Below are 18,486 nucleotides of genomic sequence, written 5' to 3'. Positions count from 1 at the left end.
TCCTCGCCTCACCACCTGTTCTTCTCTCACCAACTCCTGTTCACCATTAAGACTCAAAGGAGGCCTTTTCCCTCCAAACACATGAGGACAGGGACTGCCCTGTCCTTCTCACTGCTATATCCCTAGCACCCAGTGAGCACAGGGCCTGGCACAGGGTAAACATTTAGTAAATATCAGTCCAAAAACTAATTCCATTGCTTTGCTGTGGCTACTAGGAGATGCCCAAACCATGCAAACCAGCTTTGACAACTGGCTTTTTAGGGCCACAGAAAAAAAAGATTATTTTTGCAATACCAACCAGGAAAGAGAGATGCATTCCCTCATGCCTGCCAGAAGCTTTTGTATATTTCAGTCTGATCAGTGAGGCCCTGCCCTCTGCCCAGCACAATGGAATGCCCATGGTATCGCCCTTCACCTGCCTGACCCACCGCGGGCTCACAGTGAAACTCACGTGTTATGTGACGAGGAGATCCAGTAATGAGACAAGGGGTTGTTCATGTCCTGCATGTCCACCATGTCATACTTCTCATCCCAAATGCTGTTCTCCCGTGAAAACAGGTACGTGAGGAACTAGGGGAGTCACAAACACAAAGATGGAATCATCACGATGACAGGGACAGTGGTGTCTGGCTCTTCCTGGTCTGTGCCAACACAGGGAGATGGTATCTCTGATACGTGAATATTCACCAGATGGTCCCCAGACCTCAGTTACCCAAGTTTTCAATGCGAAAACTTGGAATGCAAAAGGCTGTACTGACACGTGTTTCACTAATCTATACAGTATTCTCCTTTTTTAATGTATATTCTCAAATATCTGATGCCACAGCAGTACATGCTTCCCATATGTGAGTTTTAAGGCATACTAATGCCATGAATATTTGAGAACCCACCACCCAACGTGAGAAATAGAACATTACCAGTATCATAATACATAGAAGGCAGGAAATTTTATATTCCTATTCCTGACCCCTTCAAAAAAAAAAATCAGAAGATTGAGTGACACTGGGGTAACACTCTGCTTTCTAGGAACAACCTACCATGGGACAGGAGCTGCCCAGTTCCCCCTGAGTCCCTGCTGCCTCACACAGGGCCAAATGTACGCATTTCCACACCTTGCGGGTGCCCCATAAACCTCTGAATTCCGTTGCTGTGCTTGTAAAAATTAGCCACTCCCTGGGCAGCACGCGCCCTCTAGTGGCAAAAGCAAAGACCCCACATGGTCCAACAGAGAAGGATGAGAAAAATGAAGACAGTGATGGTTCAGAACCTGGAAGAGAATCAGCTCTCGAGAACTGAGCCAGCCTGGGGGCAGTCTAACCACAAGGCCCTCTAAGGGAAGAGAACCAGAAAACACACTTCAGACGTGAATCAAAAAGCCGCAACAGCAGGACGCCGAGCCCACTCACCTCATCCACAAACAAGAAGGGCTCAGCAGTTTCTCTCATCGTGTCGTCGATAAACTTCGTCATCCGCTCACGGACTTTGTTCAGATCCTGAGCCCAAAGCTCCTTAGAAGGATAAAGAGAACAAGACATCATCAGAAAGAGGACTGGCAAAATTCTTCATCTCTCAGGGTCCGGCTTCAATCAAAGACCGAACCACGGACATATTCTGGACGCACGTGTGATCAAGCCCTCACCCCTGCGGGCAGCAAAGATTTTCTCTAAAGGACCAGAGAGCAAATATTTTTGGCTTTGGGCCACAACCACTCAATTCTGCTGTTGTAGTGCAAAAGGAGCCACAGACAACAGGCACACAGGTGGCCACAGTTGCATTTGTAAATAAAACTTTATTTATAAAAACAAGCTGTGGGCCAGATTTGGCCCATGGGCACAATTTCTCGTGCTCCTAGTTCTCTACGTGTGTTAGCACGAGGAAGTGACGGGGGGTCGGGGAGGGGGGCACAATTACATCAGACTGCAGGGGTCACTCGCCTGGCTGACCCTGGACAAGTTACAGACTTCCTCTATGCCTCCTTCTCCGTTACATGAGAATTATGATATCGACCCACAGAGGCTGTGAGGACCTGGATGAAATAAGGTTATGCACTTAACATGGCACTCGGTATACAAAAGGTGCTCAAATCACAAGCTTTTGTGAACAATCGTCACTGTTAGGTGACAACTCATTTAGTTCAGACAACTCCACAGGTCTAACACTGTCCTTGTCATTTTAGAGACAAGAAAACAGAAGCTCAGAAGATCACATGAAGACCCCAACTTCACACAGCTAGTACGTAGGAGAACTGGGGTCCCAAATAACTAAACTTTGGAAAACTGACACAGAATCAGTCAAGACCAGCCTAGCAACACTGCTCAGACACCAATAACACCTGAAAGACGCATGCCCAGTTCAAAAGCAGCGTCTGCACGGTCTTAGAAATTCAAAAGCCCCTTAGAAAAAAGAATAATCTAAAGTAACTTTACTGTTTTCCTCTCCCAACCCTGGAACCCCAAATACTCATAGACAAAAGGATGACACATGACCCACAGATTCAATTTTGACTCATGTTTTCTGGGTTCCAAATATTTTAAAGGCACATGTGCTACCAGATGCGTGTATGGCTGGATGAGAAGGATCAGACCAGGATGTTTAAGAGAAGGAAAAGCCTGAGGGCAGATACAAATGAGGTGAGTGCGGATCAACAATGAGCCTTGCTGTCATTCTTGCAAATCTATGTGGATAAGGACACCCAGTAGCCAGGAGCCTGGGGAGCAGCCAGTTCACTGGAATAAGGGGTGTTACAAACTTTGAATACTAAAACATGAAACTCATTAGGATGCTTAATGCAAACACCTTGCTAAGCCGAGATGCCTCCAAAAGGCCAGAAGCTTCCTGCTTCCTCCTCCTACAAAGCTTTCAAATAAAAAGCATGGGGACTTGGCGGGGAGGGTATAGCTCAGTGGTAGAGCATATGCTTAGCATGCATGAGGTCCTGGGTTCAATTCCCAGTACCTCCATTTCTAAAACAAAAAAAATCAAAAATAAATAAATAAACCTACTTACCTCCCCCAACCCCAAAAAAGCTTGGGGACTTAGCTGGTATAACTGGGAACTAGGCTGGCTGTGAATAAGAAATCTTCCACTGAAAGTTTAAAATATGAATATTCTGGGGGTTAAAAAATGTATCTACTTAGTGTGGGTACTCTGTTTGGCAACTATAATAATGAAAATGATGAGTCGTGAAGAGAGGACTAACAAGGTTGACTCGATGGCAGTCGATGGGTACGGACTGCACGCCGGGCTCTGTGCAAATAAACGTTTTCACGCAGTGGCTCATTTTGAACTCACACACCCTCAGGAGGTACGTATACTATCAGCCTCCAGTTATAGAAATGGGAAAACTGAGGTTTCGCGTCATTAAATACCTTGACCAACGATGGCCCATCACATCCGTTTCGGGTCAGTGTCACCCTCCACCCCAGGGCTGGTCCACGGCACGCTGAACTAGCCCCCAAATGGAAATTAAGATTAGTTCTAAGTTCTCATTTCTACTGAAAATGCTGCCATTCTTTCTTTAGGATAAATTCCTAGAAGGGCATTTATTTAGTCAAAGTACAGAAACTTTTTTTCAAAGTTTTCATGTTAATTACATATTGCCACAGTGTTTTCTAAAACAACTCGTACTGATTTGCATACCCAGTGCTGCAGTGGTTATTCCACATAGGAGCATCCGTCACCCCCAACAAATGTCCCCACTGCCTGGCTCTGCTTCGTGCCAGCATCACACAGAGCGCCATGCCCTGGGACATTAGGGGTCCCCAAGACTGATGGCTCCGAGGCCCCATCCCTGACATGACACCTTGTTTCCAATCACGCATCCTCATACAGATGCTCACGGGTGGCCTGCATCCTAACTCCCGGATGCAGGGACAGAGCTCCAGCACTTTGACCCTGGCCGGTATCCCTGACCTCTGAGGGCAGCCCAGCCAAGAAGCCAATGTGTGGAAAGCCTGTGACTCTTCCTTGGAATGAACACTCCCACTGTGAGGTGGTGGGTTCCAGGATATAAGGCTACTGTGTCTCCAGGAGTTTAACCATTTCACTTCAATAGCTCCTGACAAAACTGAGGAAATCAGTGTAGGGAAGGGCAGCTGAAAAAGGTAATAGCCTGCGTGCCTCTCTCTGTGTCACTCTTGGCAGCACAGGGCCGCGCAGGGAATTGTGCCCAGCAGAACTCACTTCTCCTGCCATTTCACCCGCCCTCAGTCGCGGTCTCAGGCTCGGCAGGTCAGCCTTCTCTGGATCACTCCCACTCACCCCTCGTGGGGAACGCACGACACCTCCAAGTCCACGGTCACCACTTATGAGGACCCACAGTCGCGACCACATTTCCTGGCCTCCTGCAAGACTGTGTCTGTCCATTATCTCGCCTACAACCAATGAAATCTGAATGTGGGAGGGACACTGACACTAAGAACTCAGTGTTGATCATGTAAGGTGTAACAGGAGTATGACTTGTAAAAACACAAGTCCACTTCATAAGAGAGACATAATGGGGTATTTCAAAATGAAATGGTACATGGTCTGGGGTTTACTTTAGAATTTTCCAGCAAGGCAATGAAGAAGGAAGGAAGGGGGTGGAGACATGTGGGTGTGGAGATGGAGGATGGATGAAATCAAAGTGGTAAAACATTCATCCTTTTGTAATCTGATGGGTATAGGGTGGTTTACGGCATCAGTCTGTCTATTATTGTGTATGTTTGAGATGTTCGGTGATACAAAGGTTTTGAAAAATGAACTGAATATTACGAACCTAAAACTGCTCTAAACGTAGTCTATTTTAAAAAGAACAAAAAAATTGAAGAGAATAAAAGTAAATGAAACTCTAGGCATATAAATAAAAATTTTAACTAGATGAGCAACTATGCATCTGCATGTGTATACATGCTGATACAGCCACACAAAGAGCCATATGATCTTCTCTGATCCCCACAATTCCGAGAGGCAGGGCTCTCACCCCCACGTAAAGAGGAGGGAACTGGGGCACAGACAGGTCGCACAACCTGCCCAAGGTCACACAACTAGTGAGAAGACGTCAGGGTTACGTCACTGACTCAGTCTTAGCTGTGGCACTACAGAGTCTTGGGGCTGGGTAATCCCTTGCTGTAGCAGGGCTGACCTCGGCTTCTTATCCCCGGTCTCTACCCACTGGATGCCAGTAGCAGCCCCGAGTTGCATCTGCAGCCACTGTGCTGGGGCAGGACCACCCCTGAGAAAACCGCCACCCAACACAAAACTGCTCAGACTCAGCCACAAGCTCCTGGACGGACACACACACTCCGGAAGACTTCCCACGTGTCATTCATTTAAGGGCAGCTGGGCTGTCTTATCCTGGGGAGGACCCGCAAGCTCGTGCACCTTAGTCACATCCTCTGTCAGTCAGGGAAGACTTCCTGGGGAAGTGACACCTGAGATGAGCCTGGCAGAGGAGCAGAACCTGCAGGTGAGGACACACCGCCTGCCCTGGAGTATTTCCAGGCTTCCCTCACTCCATCTGTGCCTGGAAAGGGTGCTGATAAGAGGCCAATCTCATTCCAGAGCCTAAGCCCCCAAGGCGGCACTGGACAGGGAGGCTACAACTGTTTCATGGCAGCAGGCGGCAAGTGGTGAGAAGGTGAGAAACTGCCCGGTCATCTCCCCCCAGGAACCCTGCCCCACTGTCCTCTCACCTGCTGTTCATGTAAGAGAAACCGCTGGAAGTCATGCAGGTGAACAGCAGAGGCATCTGGCCGGTCCGTGTTGCTGCCTCGGGGGAAGGAAAGGGTGTTTAGAGAGCGACATCCACCAGGGAAGAGGCGATTTTAGCCAACAGGCCAGCCACCCAGACACCCTGCCGAGGGCCCCCACGGTGCCAGGTGCAGGCTGGCCAACAGGAAGACGAAGGTGACCCAGACGACATCCCTGACCCAGGAGGATTCAAAGAGAAGCCCTGACACCAGAACCTCACAGAATCAGTCCCTGGTATCTACACTTAGCTGCTCCCAGGTGGTTCAGGTGTGAGGAAGAGAAGGCAAGAGGGAGGGAGGGCACAGACAGGCGTGTGTGGCAAATGCATTGGCAGGGCTGGATGTAGACAGCATGCAGGGGAGCTGATGTAGGAGACAGAACCCCAGAGTCTGCTGAGCCGGCCATCATGGGCTCTGACGCAGGAATAGGGGCTGGGTGAAGCCCCTGACTCTGACAGACTGGAGAACCAGCTGGAGCCTGCAACATGAGGGCCCACGGAGGACCACTGCTGGAAGAATTTTCCATTTGAGATGAGGGAATCCTTCACCCTGGATCAAGGGAGATGCCACACCTCCACATCGGCCAGCGGCTCACTGACCCATGGCCTCGTGGAGAGGATGTTCGTAGCTACCAAAAACCCAGGACCTCACAGGACTGGCACAAGTAACCCTTATCTCTGTGGTAAGTGCATGCCGCAGAGCAGGGCTCTCCAGGGAAATCCGTACTTTTCCCTGAACACTTGCTAGCGGGGAAGAGGGGATCTTTTTTTGAATATAGGAGATAAAACATGCTTGAAGGTTTCTCTCTTTACTAAACACTCAGGATCTAAAAGTATACTGTTTCTGAGTGTATTTCTAACCTTCTTTCCTAACCAGTCTCATGGGCCAACACTGATCTTTTCATTAGAATACTATACAAAATTCAGCTTCGTTCTGGGGGGAGGGCTCAGTGGTAGAGCATATGCCTAGCGTGCATGACGTCCCAGGTTCAACCCTCAGCACCTCCATTAAAATAAATAAGTAAACATAATTACCTCTTCCCCAAAACAAAAAATAAATAGATAAATAAATAAAATCATCATCACTATTTACAAGCCTCACCAGGCACCGTGTGAAGCACTTTGTATGCTTTGATTCATTTGCTTAACCAGGAATTTCCCCCGATTCATCTCTGGGAAAGGAGGTTCTGAAGCAAGCAGGCTTCTCTGCAGAAACTTCCAGGCCCCCAACCCCATACCACACAAGCCCTGCTGCTGCGCGTGTTTATTCATGACACAGGCTTGGGGCAGCCAGTTCCTCAGTAGGGGCACCCTGTCCCTATGGACCCCAGTGCCTGCCAGAGAGGTGGCCCTCCCGGAACCAGCTGGCCGGGCCGACAGGACCCACAAATGCGTTAATGCCCGGCACCTCCGCCCAGAACAATAACCCAGAAGAGGTGCCTCACCCCAAGATGAACACGGAGGAATCCTTTTTGAATTCGTCCAGAATCTAAAATAGAAAACAGAATGAAAAGACACACAAAACAAGAACATTAGACAAGTCGAGCCACTTAATGCAAACATAAGTTTTTCTGTTTAAAAATTACCATCATTTGTGTGATATACAAATATTCAAATATGGCTGAGGCTCATGAAGCCAAAGGTAGAAGCCTTCCTCACCCCTTCCACAGCCTTATTCCTAACGAGCAAGCACTTAATAATTTGGCAGGTCTCCCTCTAGAGATCGTTTTTATGGATATTCATTTGATTGTATCTTATCATATTACATTGCATCTGTGTCTCCCAACGTTTTGTTGTTTCAAGCTTTACAAATTATTCTGCAACCTCAAATTGCCCTGCTCCACTACCCTGAAAACCCCCATTGTATTCCATAATACGTGTACCTTTCAATTTTCTGCTATTCTACCCAGCATTATAAAGAATGTCCATATATACATATGTGTCTTTGCCCACTGCGCCAGTGTTCCCTTTTGGTAGATTCCTGGGCGGGAAAACACCTGGACAGGGAGTGGGCACATTAAGTTTGATAGACTCACCAAATTGCACTCAAAATAGCTATCCTGACCAGCAGGCCCACCAGAATACAAACCCTCACGGCTACATTTCAAACCCTTACCATTTCAATGAGCTCATTTCTAATCTTCTTATTCAGGAGAAAGAAAGACCGTATTGGGCAGCCGTGGTCCTACTGTTCACGACCTGCCCATGTTCCAACTGTTGACGCAGGGAGGGCGAGCCCCGCTCCCAGCTTCCATTCACACCAGCTCGCGGGCCGAGCATTTTACACACACACGTTCATGCACACACACACACTCACCACACACGCGCGCGCGCGCACACGCACACACACACCCAGACCATATCCATTTCTGGCTAAGTACCATTACTTTAACGATCTTTAACGAGACTGTGATTGGACAGGCATTTGAATAATTCAGGACACAAATGGAAACGCAGCCCGGGGCAGGTTATATACGCTAATGAAATAAAACAACTCTCACTCTAGATTCCCCAAGTCCTCTCACCAAACTGCTTGGAATCCAGGACGACACGTGGAAAATCAGTATTCTAGACAAGATACATACCCACAGGCCCCTGGGAAGCATCAGGCAGTCTGCATAAGTCTGTGCACATATACATTTCTTTTTTCTGGGAAATGGTCCACAGCTTTAATCGGCACCTCAAAGAAACTGGTCACCCAAAAAGGTTAAGAGTCCCTCTTCTAGAAAGACTGTTCTTTTAAGCCACTCAGAGTCGGGTCTTTTGCCAGGGCCGCCCTGGGAACCTGACGGGGCATGTTTGTGGCTGATGTTGGGCAGCCAGGAGCTCAGTTCCTCCTCATGCCAATCCTCTCAGGAAGGCGGTGAAATAAACCCCGTTTCAGAAACAAGGAACAGGCTCAGGGAGCACACACAGCTGTCCCAAGATTGCATACCAAGAAAGTCAAGGGACCAGAGTTTCAACCCAGGTCCACCCTGGTAAATACTGACTGCCCCACATCGTACGTGCAAAAGCCTGTAAGATAAACGACAACATCCTAGCAATGAGAGCTACGGGCACACAGGGGAGGCAGCAGTTCATTTATGTTAGCACTACCATGCAGGGTTACATGGTCATATTCTACCAAGCTGGGGCATCTGGCCCTCTGGGACCCAGCAACATCTTTGATCGCTGGATCCAGCAAAGGCTCAGTGAGGCCAGGGTGACGTGTGTTTCCTTGACCACTGTGCCCTCTTGGGTCAAACATTTATTGACTGGATGACTAAAATAATGGATAAATTAATTTCTCTGGAGAAAATTAAAAGGCTACAGGGAAATTAAAATTTAATTAAGTTAAATTAAAAGGCTATAGGGAAAGGTAACCCATGACTTCTGGTCTCCAGGAGAAGAGGTAGTTATCACCTGGACGAGGAAAGGAGCCACACTAAAGGGCAGGGACCGCAGACATGATGGCCTAGAGGTCCCAAGGTCCACCTGAGGATGGGGAACTGAGTTTTCCCACGTGGTCAAGGGTAAGCGCACCCTGTGGGGCTATAACTGGTCCTACAGGCTCGCTGCGCTTTGCTGATCTTGTGAGGCGGCCCAGGGGAAAACTACACTGAGGGGAGAGCTCACCAGATTCACCACTAATGTCTGCACTGTGGATGCCTGCTTTTCCAAACCACCAATCAGAATAATCTGTATTCCCTGGAATCCTCCACCAACATGTGACAGACTGTCACTCACTTCCCACATGCTCACACCTGTGTAAAGTCTGAAAGAACAAACATTGTACTTCTTGCTGAATGTACAATCACAGGTAGGTCTGCGGGCATGTTCATTTCCTTTTATTTCTGTGCCCCTTCTACTTTTATGTCATGAATATGCACTCCTTTGCCTGTCATAAAATGTACTCAGACATCAGAAAAAAAATTTCCTGTCAAGGGCTGCCTGGTCGGCTTCAGCACAGTGAGATAGCAAAGGATGCTCTGCAAAACCCACTGACTGTAACCAAGATGGTCTTTTTGAAACAGGACAGAACAGGAGAACCAGAGACTGACAGCCCTCACCTCCCCCCAGGGGGATTCTGCCTCATAAAGACACACTGACAATAATGGTAAATACCATGTTCTGAGGGCCAACTGTATGCCCAACACTCTGCTGGGTGACTGACATCTACAAGCTTTTATAATCTGTGCAGTAAGCATCCAGGATGGGTAATGTCACCCCCAGGAGGGTCAGGAACTGTGCTATTGCTTCCAGCTAAAAGTAATACTAAAGGAAAAGTAGTGCCACCTTAAAAAAAAAATTACAGCAGTGCTCTCTTCCACTTTAACAGGCAAACAAGCAACGGAAAACCCCTACATGCAGACTCGAGGGGGATACTTGCCTGATCCCTGCAACTTGCAGAGGTCATGGGTGCACACAATTATGTGTACGTGGTTACATGATGATGTTATATATGCTAGGAGAACTTGTCTTGCTGGCTTTGAGGAAGCAAACAGCCCTGTAGGGAGTCCCGTATGTCGAAGAGCTGCAGGCAGCCAGCCAGAAGCTGGAGCCTCAGTCCTACAACTGCGAGGAACTGAACGCTGCCACGACCACAAGGGCTTGGAAGCAGATCTTTTCACATCTGGGTTTCAGATGAGACCACAGCCCCAGCTGAAATCTTAAATGTAGCCTTATAAGACCCTGAAGCAGAGAATCCAGCTAAGGTGAACCTGGACACATGAATCCCAGAAACTAAGGGAGCAAATGTGCATCGTGGTAATGCTCTTCTGTACATAACATGACAGTAACACAGAACTAAAATACGTAATATATAAGCAGTACATAAGCAATGCAGAACCCTGACACATTTCCAAAGCAGCCTGCTGTCGGGCACCCAGCACAGGTCACATGAAATGGCAGGGGCAAGGACAGAGAGGTGAATAAACGGTAACCCAACCACCTCATCCCACGGGGGTGGAACTGCAGTCCTGGACCGAGAGCAAGACTGAACTCAGTCAGCCATCCTCACTGAAAGTCAGGACCTGTAATGCCCGACCCTCAGCCTCCACTAACCAAGGGGGACTTCGCAGCAAAGTAGCAGTTATTAAGCTGGGTATCAGGTTAAAATATTTAAGGCAGAAATAGCACAATGTATTAGGTTTGCTTCAAAATCCTCTGAGAATAGGGAAGTGTGTAAAGGCATAGATGAAATAAGATGAGGTGAGCATTGCTGCAGCTGGCAGATGGGTACATGGGGGGCTGTTAAACTATTATCTGCTTATCTGTGTTTGAAATTTCCCTTAATACTGAAGTTTAAAAAAACTAAAAAGAAGTATCAGTGGCTGGGCAGTGAAGCTGAGCAAAGGAGAACTCGAATCCTAGCTCTGCAGGGTGCCATCTGAATGCCCAGCAAGTAACCTCTCTGAGTGCCAATTTCCACATTCATAAAGTGAGGGTAATAACAGTACCTCTCACGGGGTTATGAGGAGAACTAAATGTCTGTGAGACACTTAGCACAGCACCCAGCACAGTGGTCCCACTCAGGAATTGTTAGCTGTGAACTTTAATCATAATACTGTTATTACAGCCTAGTTAGAGATACATCCTCTCCCCAGGGGAGCACACATGGAATTAAATTTCTTACCTTCCTGCTGCTGCCAAACTTTTGAAAGCTCTGAGGCATGAGAACAGAGCAGCAATGGAAGCAGGTGGTTAGACACAAGGAGGAACTGGTAACCTCAAGTTGGAAACCTATAGCCACTGATAAGCAGGATTTAGTTCCGGGGGTCATCAATCACCATGAACAGCCCTGTCTCCCCAAGGAGCCCAAGAAAGCCAGTTGAGTCCCTAAGAGCACACAACTAATGCTTTACTCTGCCCTAAGCTTCCAGGGAGCAGCTCAGGAAGTAAATGACATACTGACAGTTAGGGAAGGAGCATTTACCTACACAAGGGCAGGGAGGCATCTCAGGCTGGCCAGTAACTACCAAGCCCAGATTCCAAGTCAGGGAATTAAAATATGCAAAGGCCAGGGACAGTCAGACTCTCCAGTGGTGGAGATCAGAGGCTGTCGACCCAAGAAGTCTTAGGAGGCAGTAGGCAACATAAATTAGTAGAGAGCTGGGTGGGGATGGGAGAGGGGGCTGGACAAACCAGAGGATGCAGGCTTTCCTGCCACTCAGAGGTCGCCACCTATAGCCAGATCTCAGGACCCATATAAGCCGGATCTCGATTTTTTTTTTTTTCCTAGAGAAGCAAAAACTATGGATCTTAAAATGAAATCGCCCTAGTTTTAAATGTATGCAATTCATTTTAAAAAAAAAAATTTAAACCACGAGACCAAATACAACTGAATGTGGTGTGCTGGCCACCAGGGGTAACCTCTGGTACAGATGTTTTCCCCTCAAAACTGGGTGATCTAGGGCACTCCCAGAGGACTCAAGGATTCTGCAGAAATTGGACTCAAATTTCTTTCTCTCCCTTCGCCCTCTCAAACACACATACATTAGCCATAAAAAGAACCGTAATGAAAAATGCTCTCAGGTGGAATTTTGTCATGCTGGATGGAGACCATCAGTGGGTAATCTGTGCCGGCAGGTGCAACAGCGTCTGTGCAAACCTTATTCTCAAGCTCTGCCTGCCCTCTGTCTAGTGAGACAGCAACCTGAAATTTCAAGGCAAACGATTATAAAAAATGTTATTTGCAACTACTTATCTTGAGTGAATCAAGCTTTCCTCAATCCTGGTCAATTGCATAAAACAGCAACTGTCATCCTGGATTTCACTGTCTTCACAACATTTTCACTGTTCTCAAGAACCGACTATAAATGAAAGTGACAGATTTTAACCTAAAAAGTGTTTTAATCAGCTTCTACACAGCCGTGGGTTTTTTTCAATTAAGGTTTCAGATAAAAAAGGGGGGAGGAATTGTATCATTTAAAAAGTCATATAACCAGTGTCTTGGTTTAATACCTTCATTTTATATAGAGGAGGCTGAGTGAGGAGGGAAAAGATGGCTTTCCCCAAAAATCACTTGGTCAGTCAGAGGTCAAGCTGGGGCTGGAATCTAGGTCTTTCAACTCTCAAAGCCTACAATCTTTCTACTCCATTTGGCCAACCAAGAACTAATTATTACATGTGTGAAAAAGTGAACACACTGCAATTGAATTTTTTGTTCTATATAATAATGTATTTTTCCCCAGTCTATGTAGACAAATTTCTTGTGTTCTCCTATCTCCCTTCCTCAGATACATCCTAAATCCCACTGCCAGTGGTCACCTATGAAGAGGCCTCAGCCTGTGGACAGCCTGCAGGCCTGTATGCAGAAGGCAACTGATAACTGTCTTTCCCACTCACCACTTGAAAATGTCTGCATTCAAATGTCGACTCCCAGTCCTTCATTCAGTCCTCCCCAGAGCTCAAGGGGTCAGGAATCATCCCCATTGCACAGATGAGAAGACTGAGGCTGGGAGTGGTCAATGGCTGGCCCAAGATCACACAGCTGGTTGGAGAAAGCATATCCATTTGGCTCCAAGTTCCACGCATTCTCTGCTCCCTCGGAGCTCTGCTCCAGACCCACCTCGGCCACCTGCAGAACTCTCTCCAACACTAACAATGGTCCTGTTGGTGGGGTGCACGCCACCCACCAAGCATATGCTCCATGCCCTGCACCGAACGCCTCGTGTTTTAAGCTTTATGCTTTATTGAACTTTTTTTTTTTGCAAAAGTTCTGTGCTAACTGGAATAAGTGGAAGAAAATTGAAGTGTGCAAAGAAAATTTTAATTCTTTCTCGTGTGCCTTCCCAAATCTCTCCAGGACACACACAGTATCAACCTTAAACGTGAGGGGTGTACTCTTTCATACCTTCTCCTGGTTCTAAAAAACACACACAAACACATATATAGGAAGATTACTGTGTGTTACCAATAAAAAAAAAAAAAATCAAACCTAGCGCCTCACATGAATCGGCTGCTGGCTTTCCTCACAAAATATCATGAGTACCCCTCCAGACCAACAGCAACACAACTGACTCAGGCTTCTTCATCAGTTGCACGGTGTTGTGTAGCACGGATGGACCATAATTTACCCAGCTATTGCTCTATGGAGAGGCATTCAGATGGCTCTCAGGTATTTTGCCAGCAGAAGTGATGCTACAATAAACAATCTGGTAATATATTCTTAGGTCTCAGGGCTTTCATTTCTCTAAAACAGAGACCCCAAAATGCCACTCACAGGTCAAAATATATACACATCTTAATTTAATTTTAAAATAGCACATCATCTTAATCAAAAAATATTAAACATTTAAAAAATGAATAAAAGCAGGGAGGGTGGGGAAGGTATAGCTCAAGTGGTAGAGAACATGCATGCTTAGCATACACAAGGTCCTAGGTTCAATCCCCAGTACCTCCTCAAAAAATAAATAAATAAGTAAACTTAATTACCTCCCCCTAAGAAAAACAAACAAAAAAGAATAAAAGCATAAAAAGGAAAAACACACACACATAATCCCTCAACCCAGAGATGGTTACTATTAAGAATTTGATCAATTTCCTTCCAGAATGAGATGATACAGTAGAGTTAGTTGAACTTTTTTACTTTAATAGGCTCAGGTTAAATTCCAATCAGACTTCGGGGCTACTCGCAGTCCCAAGAGGGAGTGAAAGCACCATTTCCCCACTTTGTGCCTTTAGCTCAAACACATTTAAAACCTTGGCCAATCTAATAGGTGAAAATCTACGACACTGTCACTCCCACTTTATATTTCCTTGACTAGAAGGGAGATGGAACACTTCTCACAGGTCTCTTAGGAACATGCTAGACTATGAAACACAGGGGACATAAAAACACCATTCAATCATTAGTTCAAGAATCCTCTTATCCATGCTGATGGCCTATACGCACAAGAAAAGATGCTCAACTTTGCTAATCTTCACAGTGAGATTATCTACATCTGTCAGAATGGCTGTCATTAAAAAGAACGCAAATAACAAATGCTGGTGATGATGTGGAGAAAAGAGAACCCTCGCACACTATTGGTAGGAATATAAATCAATGCAGCCCCAGTGGAAAACAGTACAGAGGTTTCTCAAAAATACTGAAACTACCATATGACCCAGCAATTCCACTGCTGGATACATTATCTGAAAGAAACAAAAACATTAATTCCAAAGAATACAAGCACTCCAAAGTTCATAGCTACATTATTTACAAACGTCAAGATATGGAAGCAATCTAAGTGTCCATCAACAGGTGAATGGATAAAGAAGTTGAGGTGTATATATCCAATGGACTATTGCTCAGTCATAAAAAGAATAAAATATTGCCATTTGCAACCACATGGATGGACCTGGGAGATATTATGCCAAGTGAAGTAAGTCAGACTGAGAAAGACAAATACTGTATGCCATCACTTATCCATGGAATCTAAAAAATACAACAAACTAGTGATATAACCAAAAAGAGAGACAGAATCACAGATACAGAGAACAAATTGTGGTTACCAGTGCGGAAAGGAAAGGCAAGAGGGGCCATATAGGAATAGGGGATTACGAGGAACTATCATGTATAAAATAAGCTACCAGGATATATTGTACAACACAGGGAATACAGCAAGGATCCTGTAATAATTATGAATGGAGTATAACCTTTAAAAATTGTGAATCACTATACTGCACACTTATAACATATAATATTGTGCATCAACTATACTTCAGTTTTAAACATTTAATAAGGCAAGACTATCAAAACCTTCAAAAATAAATGGAAAAAAAGAATCATCTTACCGATTTTTGCTGTTCAAACATAAGTTTCTTATAGAAGAGATGGAACTGTTCAAAGCTGAGTTCATCCTTGTGCGCGCCTATTTCCTGTAAATATAAAAAAAAGAAGTGACCACACAATTTTTGGTGTCCACCACAAGAATGCCTCCTCCCTGTTCACAGAAATAGCAGGGCCTTTCTACAACACTGGCTGAAATCAAACTTGCATTCTTCTGAACCCAGCTGTCTACAAGTTTCCTGATTTATCTGCCTGGAAAACATACCCACAAGGGACCCCAGGTAAGAGCTTTCCCGTGACTCTGAAAAAGGGAAGAGTCTCGGCCAGAATTCCAAGGGTCATATTGCAGAAGTCCTCCTATTGGGGGCAAAAGACACTTTCAAATCTAGACACGTAGGATATGTACATATAGGTCATTTTTTAAAGCATAAGAAAATGAACCAAGCCTTTGGAGTTACAGAGCTCAACTCCAGTCAAGACTTGTCCCCTGTGCTTAATGGCTTTGGGCAATTCACTTGACCCATGTAGACCCTTAGTTTCTTCATCTATAAAATGAGAGAACCACCCCTACCCTCCTCGGACTTCCCTGAAACTGCATCAGATTACATCTTCATAGCTCCTGCCTAGTAAAGGCTGGATAAAGAACAAAACTCCAGTTACGTGGTGGTCAACAGTAACCGCTTCTCCCATCTCTCTTTCCTTCTGTCAATCTCCACCCTTCTCTGGTTTTGCCTTCTTGGGTCAGTTGGAATGATGAGGGCAGGTCAAAAGACAGCTTGAGGAGCAATAAAGAGGGTTAATTCTTCTAGGAGCTCACTGGTACCAAAATGAATGAGCTCTTTCAGCAGAGGAATCCTGTGACTAGGGCTGCCACTGGCATGGCCATGCGAGTCCTCCAACTGGGACTACTGGGATAGTGTTTTTGGGCTCCCTGATGAGGGCCAGTTTCTCTCTGAGGACCAGAAACGCTACTCACGGATCATCTGTAGCCTCACACTGCTCAGAAGAGCCCCACCTGATCAACCTACCCCATCAATCATGCAGTGACTTTACCTGCCCCAGATCTACCAACAGTTTAGTTACACAAGATCATAAACAAACGAAACGATAGGTGGCAGGAGGGATGGAGGGATGGGAGGGTGGGTTGGAGGGAGGATGGGAGGGTGGAGGGAGGGAGGGATGGGTGGGAGGGGGAGGAAGGGCAGAGAAGAGCAACTCCGACAACTACATTATCAGGACTCTCATAAAAAATGCTACATCCCTGGCAACCCACGTAAGGAATCTTACATAATGTTTTCCAAAAGAAACACATTTGTTCATATTGGTAAAAGGGGAACAGGCTGTGGATGGCGAGGGAAAAGGAAAGGCGGACTGGCAGAAAGGCTCCAAGTCAAGGAGCGCAGTAAACGCAGTCTTGGTGGATGGTGTTCTCTGCTAGGATTGAGAACGGGGTCCTGAGATCTTCATGCGCCATCTCTCTGTCTGGACTAAGATGGATGAATCTGGAGGCGAAGGACTTTCTTGGGCAACATTCATCGGAGCTCAAAGGCACGTGGTAGCTTTCCCGTGAGAGGCACCAGTAGCCCAGGGATCACAAGATCGCCAGGCTGAGCTATGAAACTTACCACAAATTTATCTTTGAGGAACTTAGCGCTGCTCACTTTGAAGTTGACCAGGGGCAAGATGGCCTTCAACTCTCGGAGGCTGATGCTGAAAAAAGAGGGGAACCCCAGCTCTGTCAGCCTGGAAGCCTTTCAAGAGAAGAAGGTGGGCGACTCCCACCTCTATCAGAAGACCCGCCAAAAGCTGTCAGTGAGCATTAACTGGGAACTGAGACCCCAGGTCCAACGTTGGGGGTGACACCCGGGGTGCAAGGCTGGTCTCCACCCTTCAGGGATGGCTGTGGACACAGGTCATAGAGGAGAGTTACAGCACAGGCAGAAACAGCAACAGATGACCTTTGCAGATATGAACTGTCACAGAGGTTCAAACCAAGGGCACGTCACTGAAGGCCAGAGATGGAGAGGGAAAGGAGCCAACCTTATTTGAACACTATTATATGCCAGGCTGTCCTGTGTATCTCCAGGTAATAATGTTACCAAGCTCCTCACTATCCTGAACCCCTGACACCGTATGCATTGTCCACCCTCAGGATTCAGAACAGGCAATGGGGTGGGAGGCAGAGTACGCTGCTCAAGGCCAGAGCTGTTCTAACGATGCTATGAGGTGGGTGCCACTATCACCCCCATGTTCCAGGTGAAGAAACTGAGGCTCAGAAAGGCTCGCTGCGAGTGCATAATGAAGGCAGACTCCCGTGATCCAGATCCTTGAGGCTGCAGGGCCAAGTGCCCAGAAAAGCGACACCGGGTGGTCTGGGGGTGGGGGGGGCTTTGGTGCGGTCAGAGAAAACCGTTCTGTGTTCTTGGAGATATCACATCAGACTGGGGCTGTGCAGGCCAGGAAGGAAGTCTGCCTGGGCTGTGGGCAGCAAATGGCCCAGCTTCCCCCACACCAACTACTCGGCCTCTGCCAGCACAGCCAGAAGGAAGCAGCATGTCACACTCAGCAGCTACCCTTGGAGACGACCAAGTGGACTCCTGGCCGCCAGTGTCCCCACCTCCAGCATTCTTGTCTCCAATCTAACGGGTTCCCTAATATCAGAGACCTTTATGTGTCAGATGATCCCCCACCGCCCACCACTCCAGGGCGGGCACCCTGGGCTTTCCCAGAGAGACACTGAGGGCTGGCTGAGACCCCTTCCTGACCCAGCCCTGGGGTGTCTGGGATGAAGGAAGAAGAGTGGCTGGGCTGGCGCTGCAAAAAGAGGCAGCAAGAGGGTTTGGCCAAGCTGGTGGCAGAGGGGCTCACCCACGACCAGGAGAGACATCAGACTCTCCTCGGGAAGCCAGAACTTTCAGGAAGAAACAGGACCAAGAACCATCCCACACCCAGGAACAAAGAGACTGGGGAGCTGGGAGCCAGTACGGCTGCCTGGGGCTGGTGGAGC

The 18,486-nt window shown here is 46.9% G+C and overlaps 1 protein-coding gene across 3 annotated transcripts in view; it reads right to left on the bottom strand.

Annotated features, from left to right (window-relative positions):
- PLCG2 (phospholipase C gamma 2) overlaps positions 1-18,486 on the bottom strand; it is a 139,441-nt gene that overhangs the window by 59,152 nt on the left and 61,803 nt on the right. For all 3 annotated transcript variants that reach the window (XM_072967808.1, XM_072967810.1, XM_072967809.1), the window contains exons 6-11: positions 17,105-17,189; positions 15,485-15,568; positions 7,174-7,217; positions 5,673-5,745; positions 1,407-1,508; positions 452-570 (exon numbers count right to left, since the gene is read on the bottom strand). In XM_072967808.1, coding sequence (XP_072823909.1) covers positions 452-570; positions 1,407-1,508; positions 5,673-5,745; positions 7,174-7,217; positions 15,485-15,568; positions 17,105-17,189 — 507 coding nt within the window. The remainder of the gene's footprint in view (positions 1-451; positions 571-1,406; positions 1,509-5,672; positions 5,746-7,173; positions 7,218-15,484; positions 15,569-17,104; positions 17,190-18,486) is intronic.

This window comes from Vicugna pacos, chromosome 9 (genome assembly GCF_048564905.1).
Source record: "Vicugna pacos chromosome 9, VicPac4, whole genome shotgun sequence".
NCBI lineage: Eukaryota > Metazoa > Chordata > Mammalia > Artiodactyla > Camelidae > Vicugna > Vicugna pacos.
This window is presented reverse-complemented; position numbering and strand designations above follow the sequence as displayed.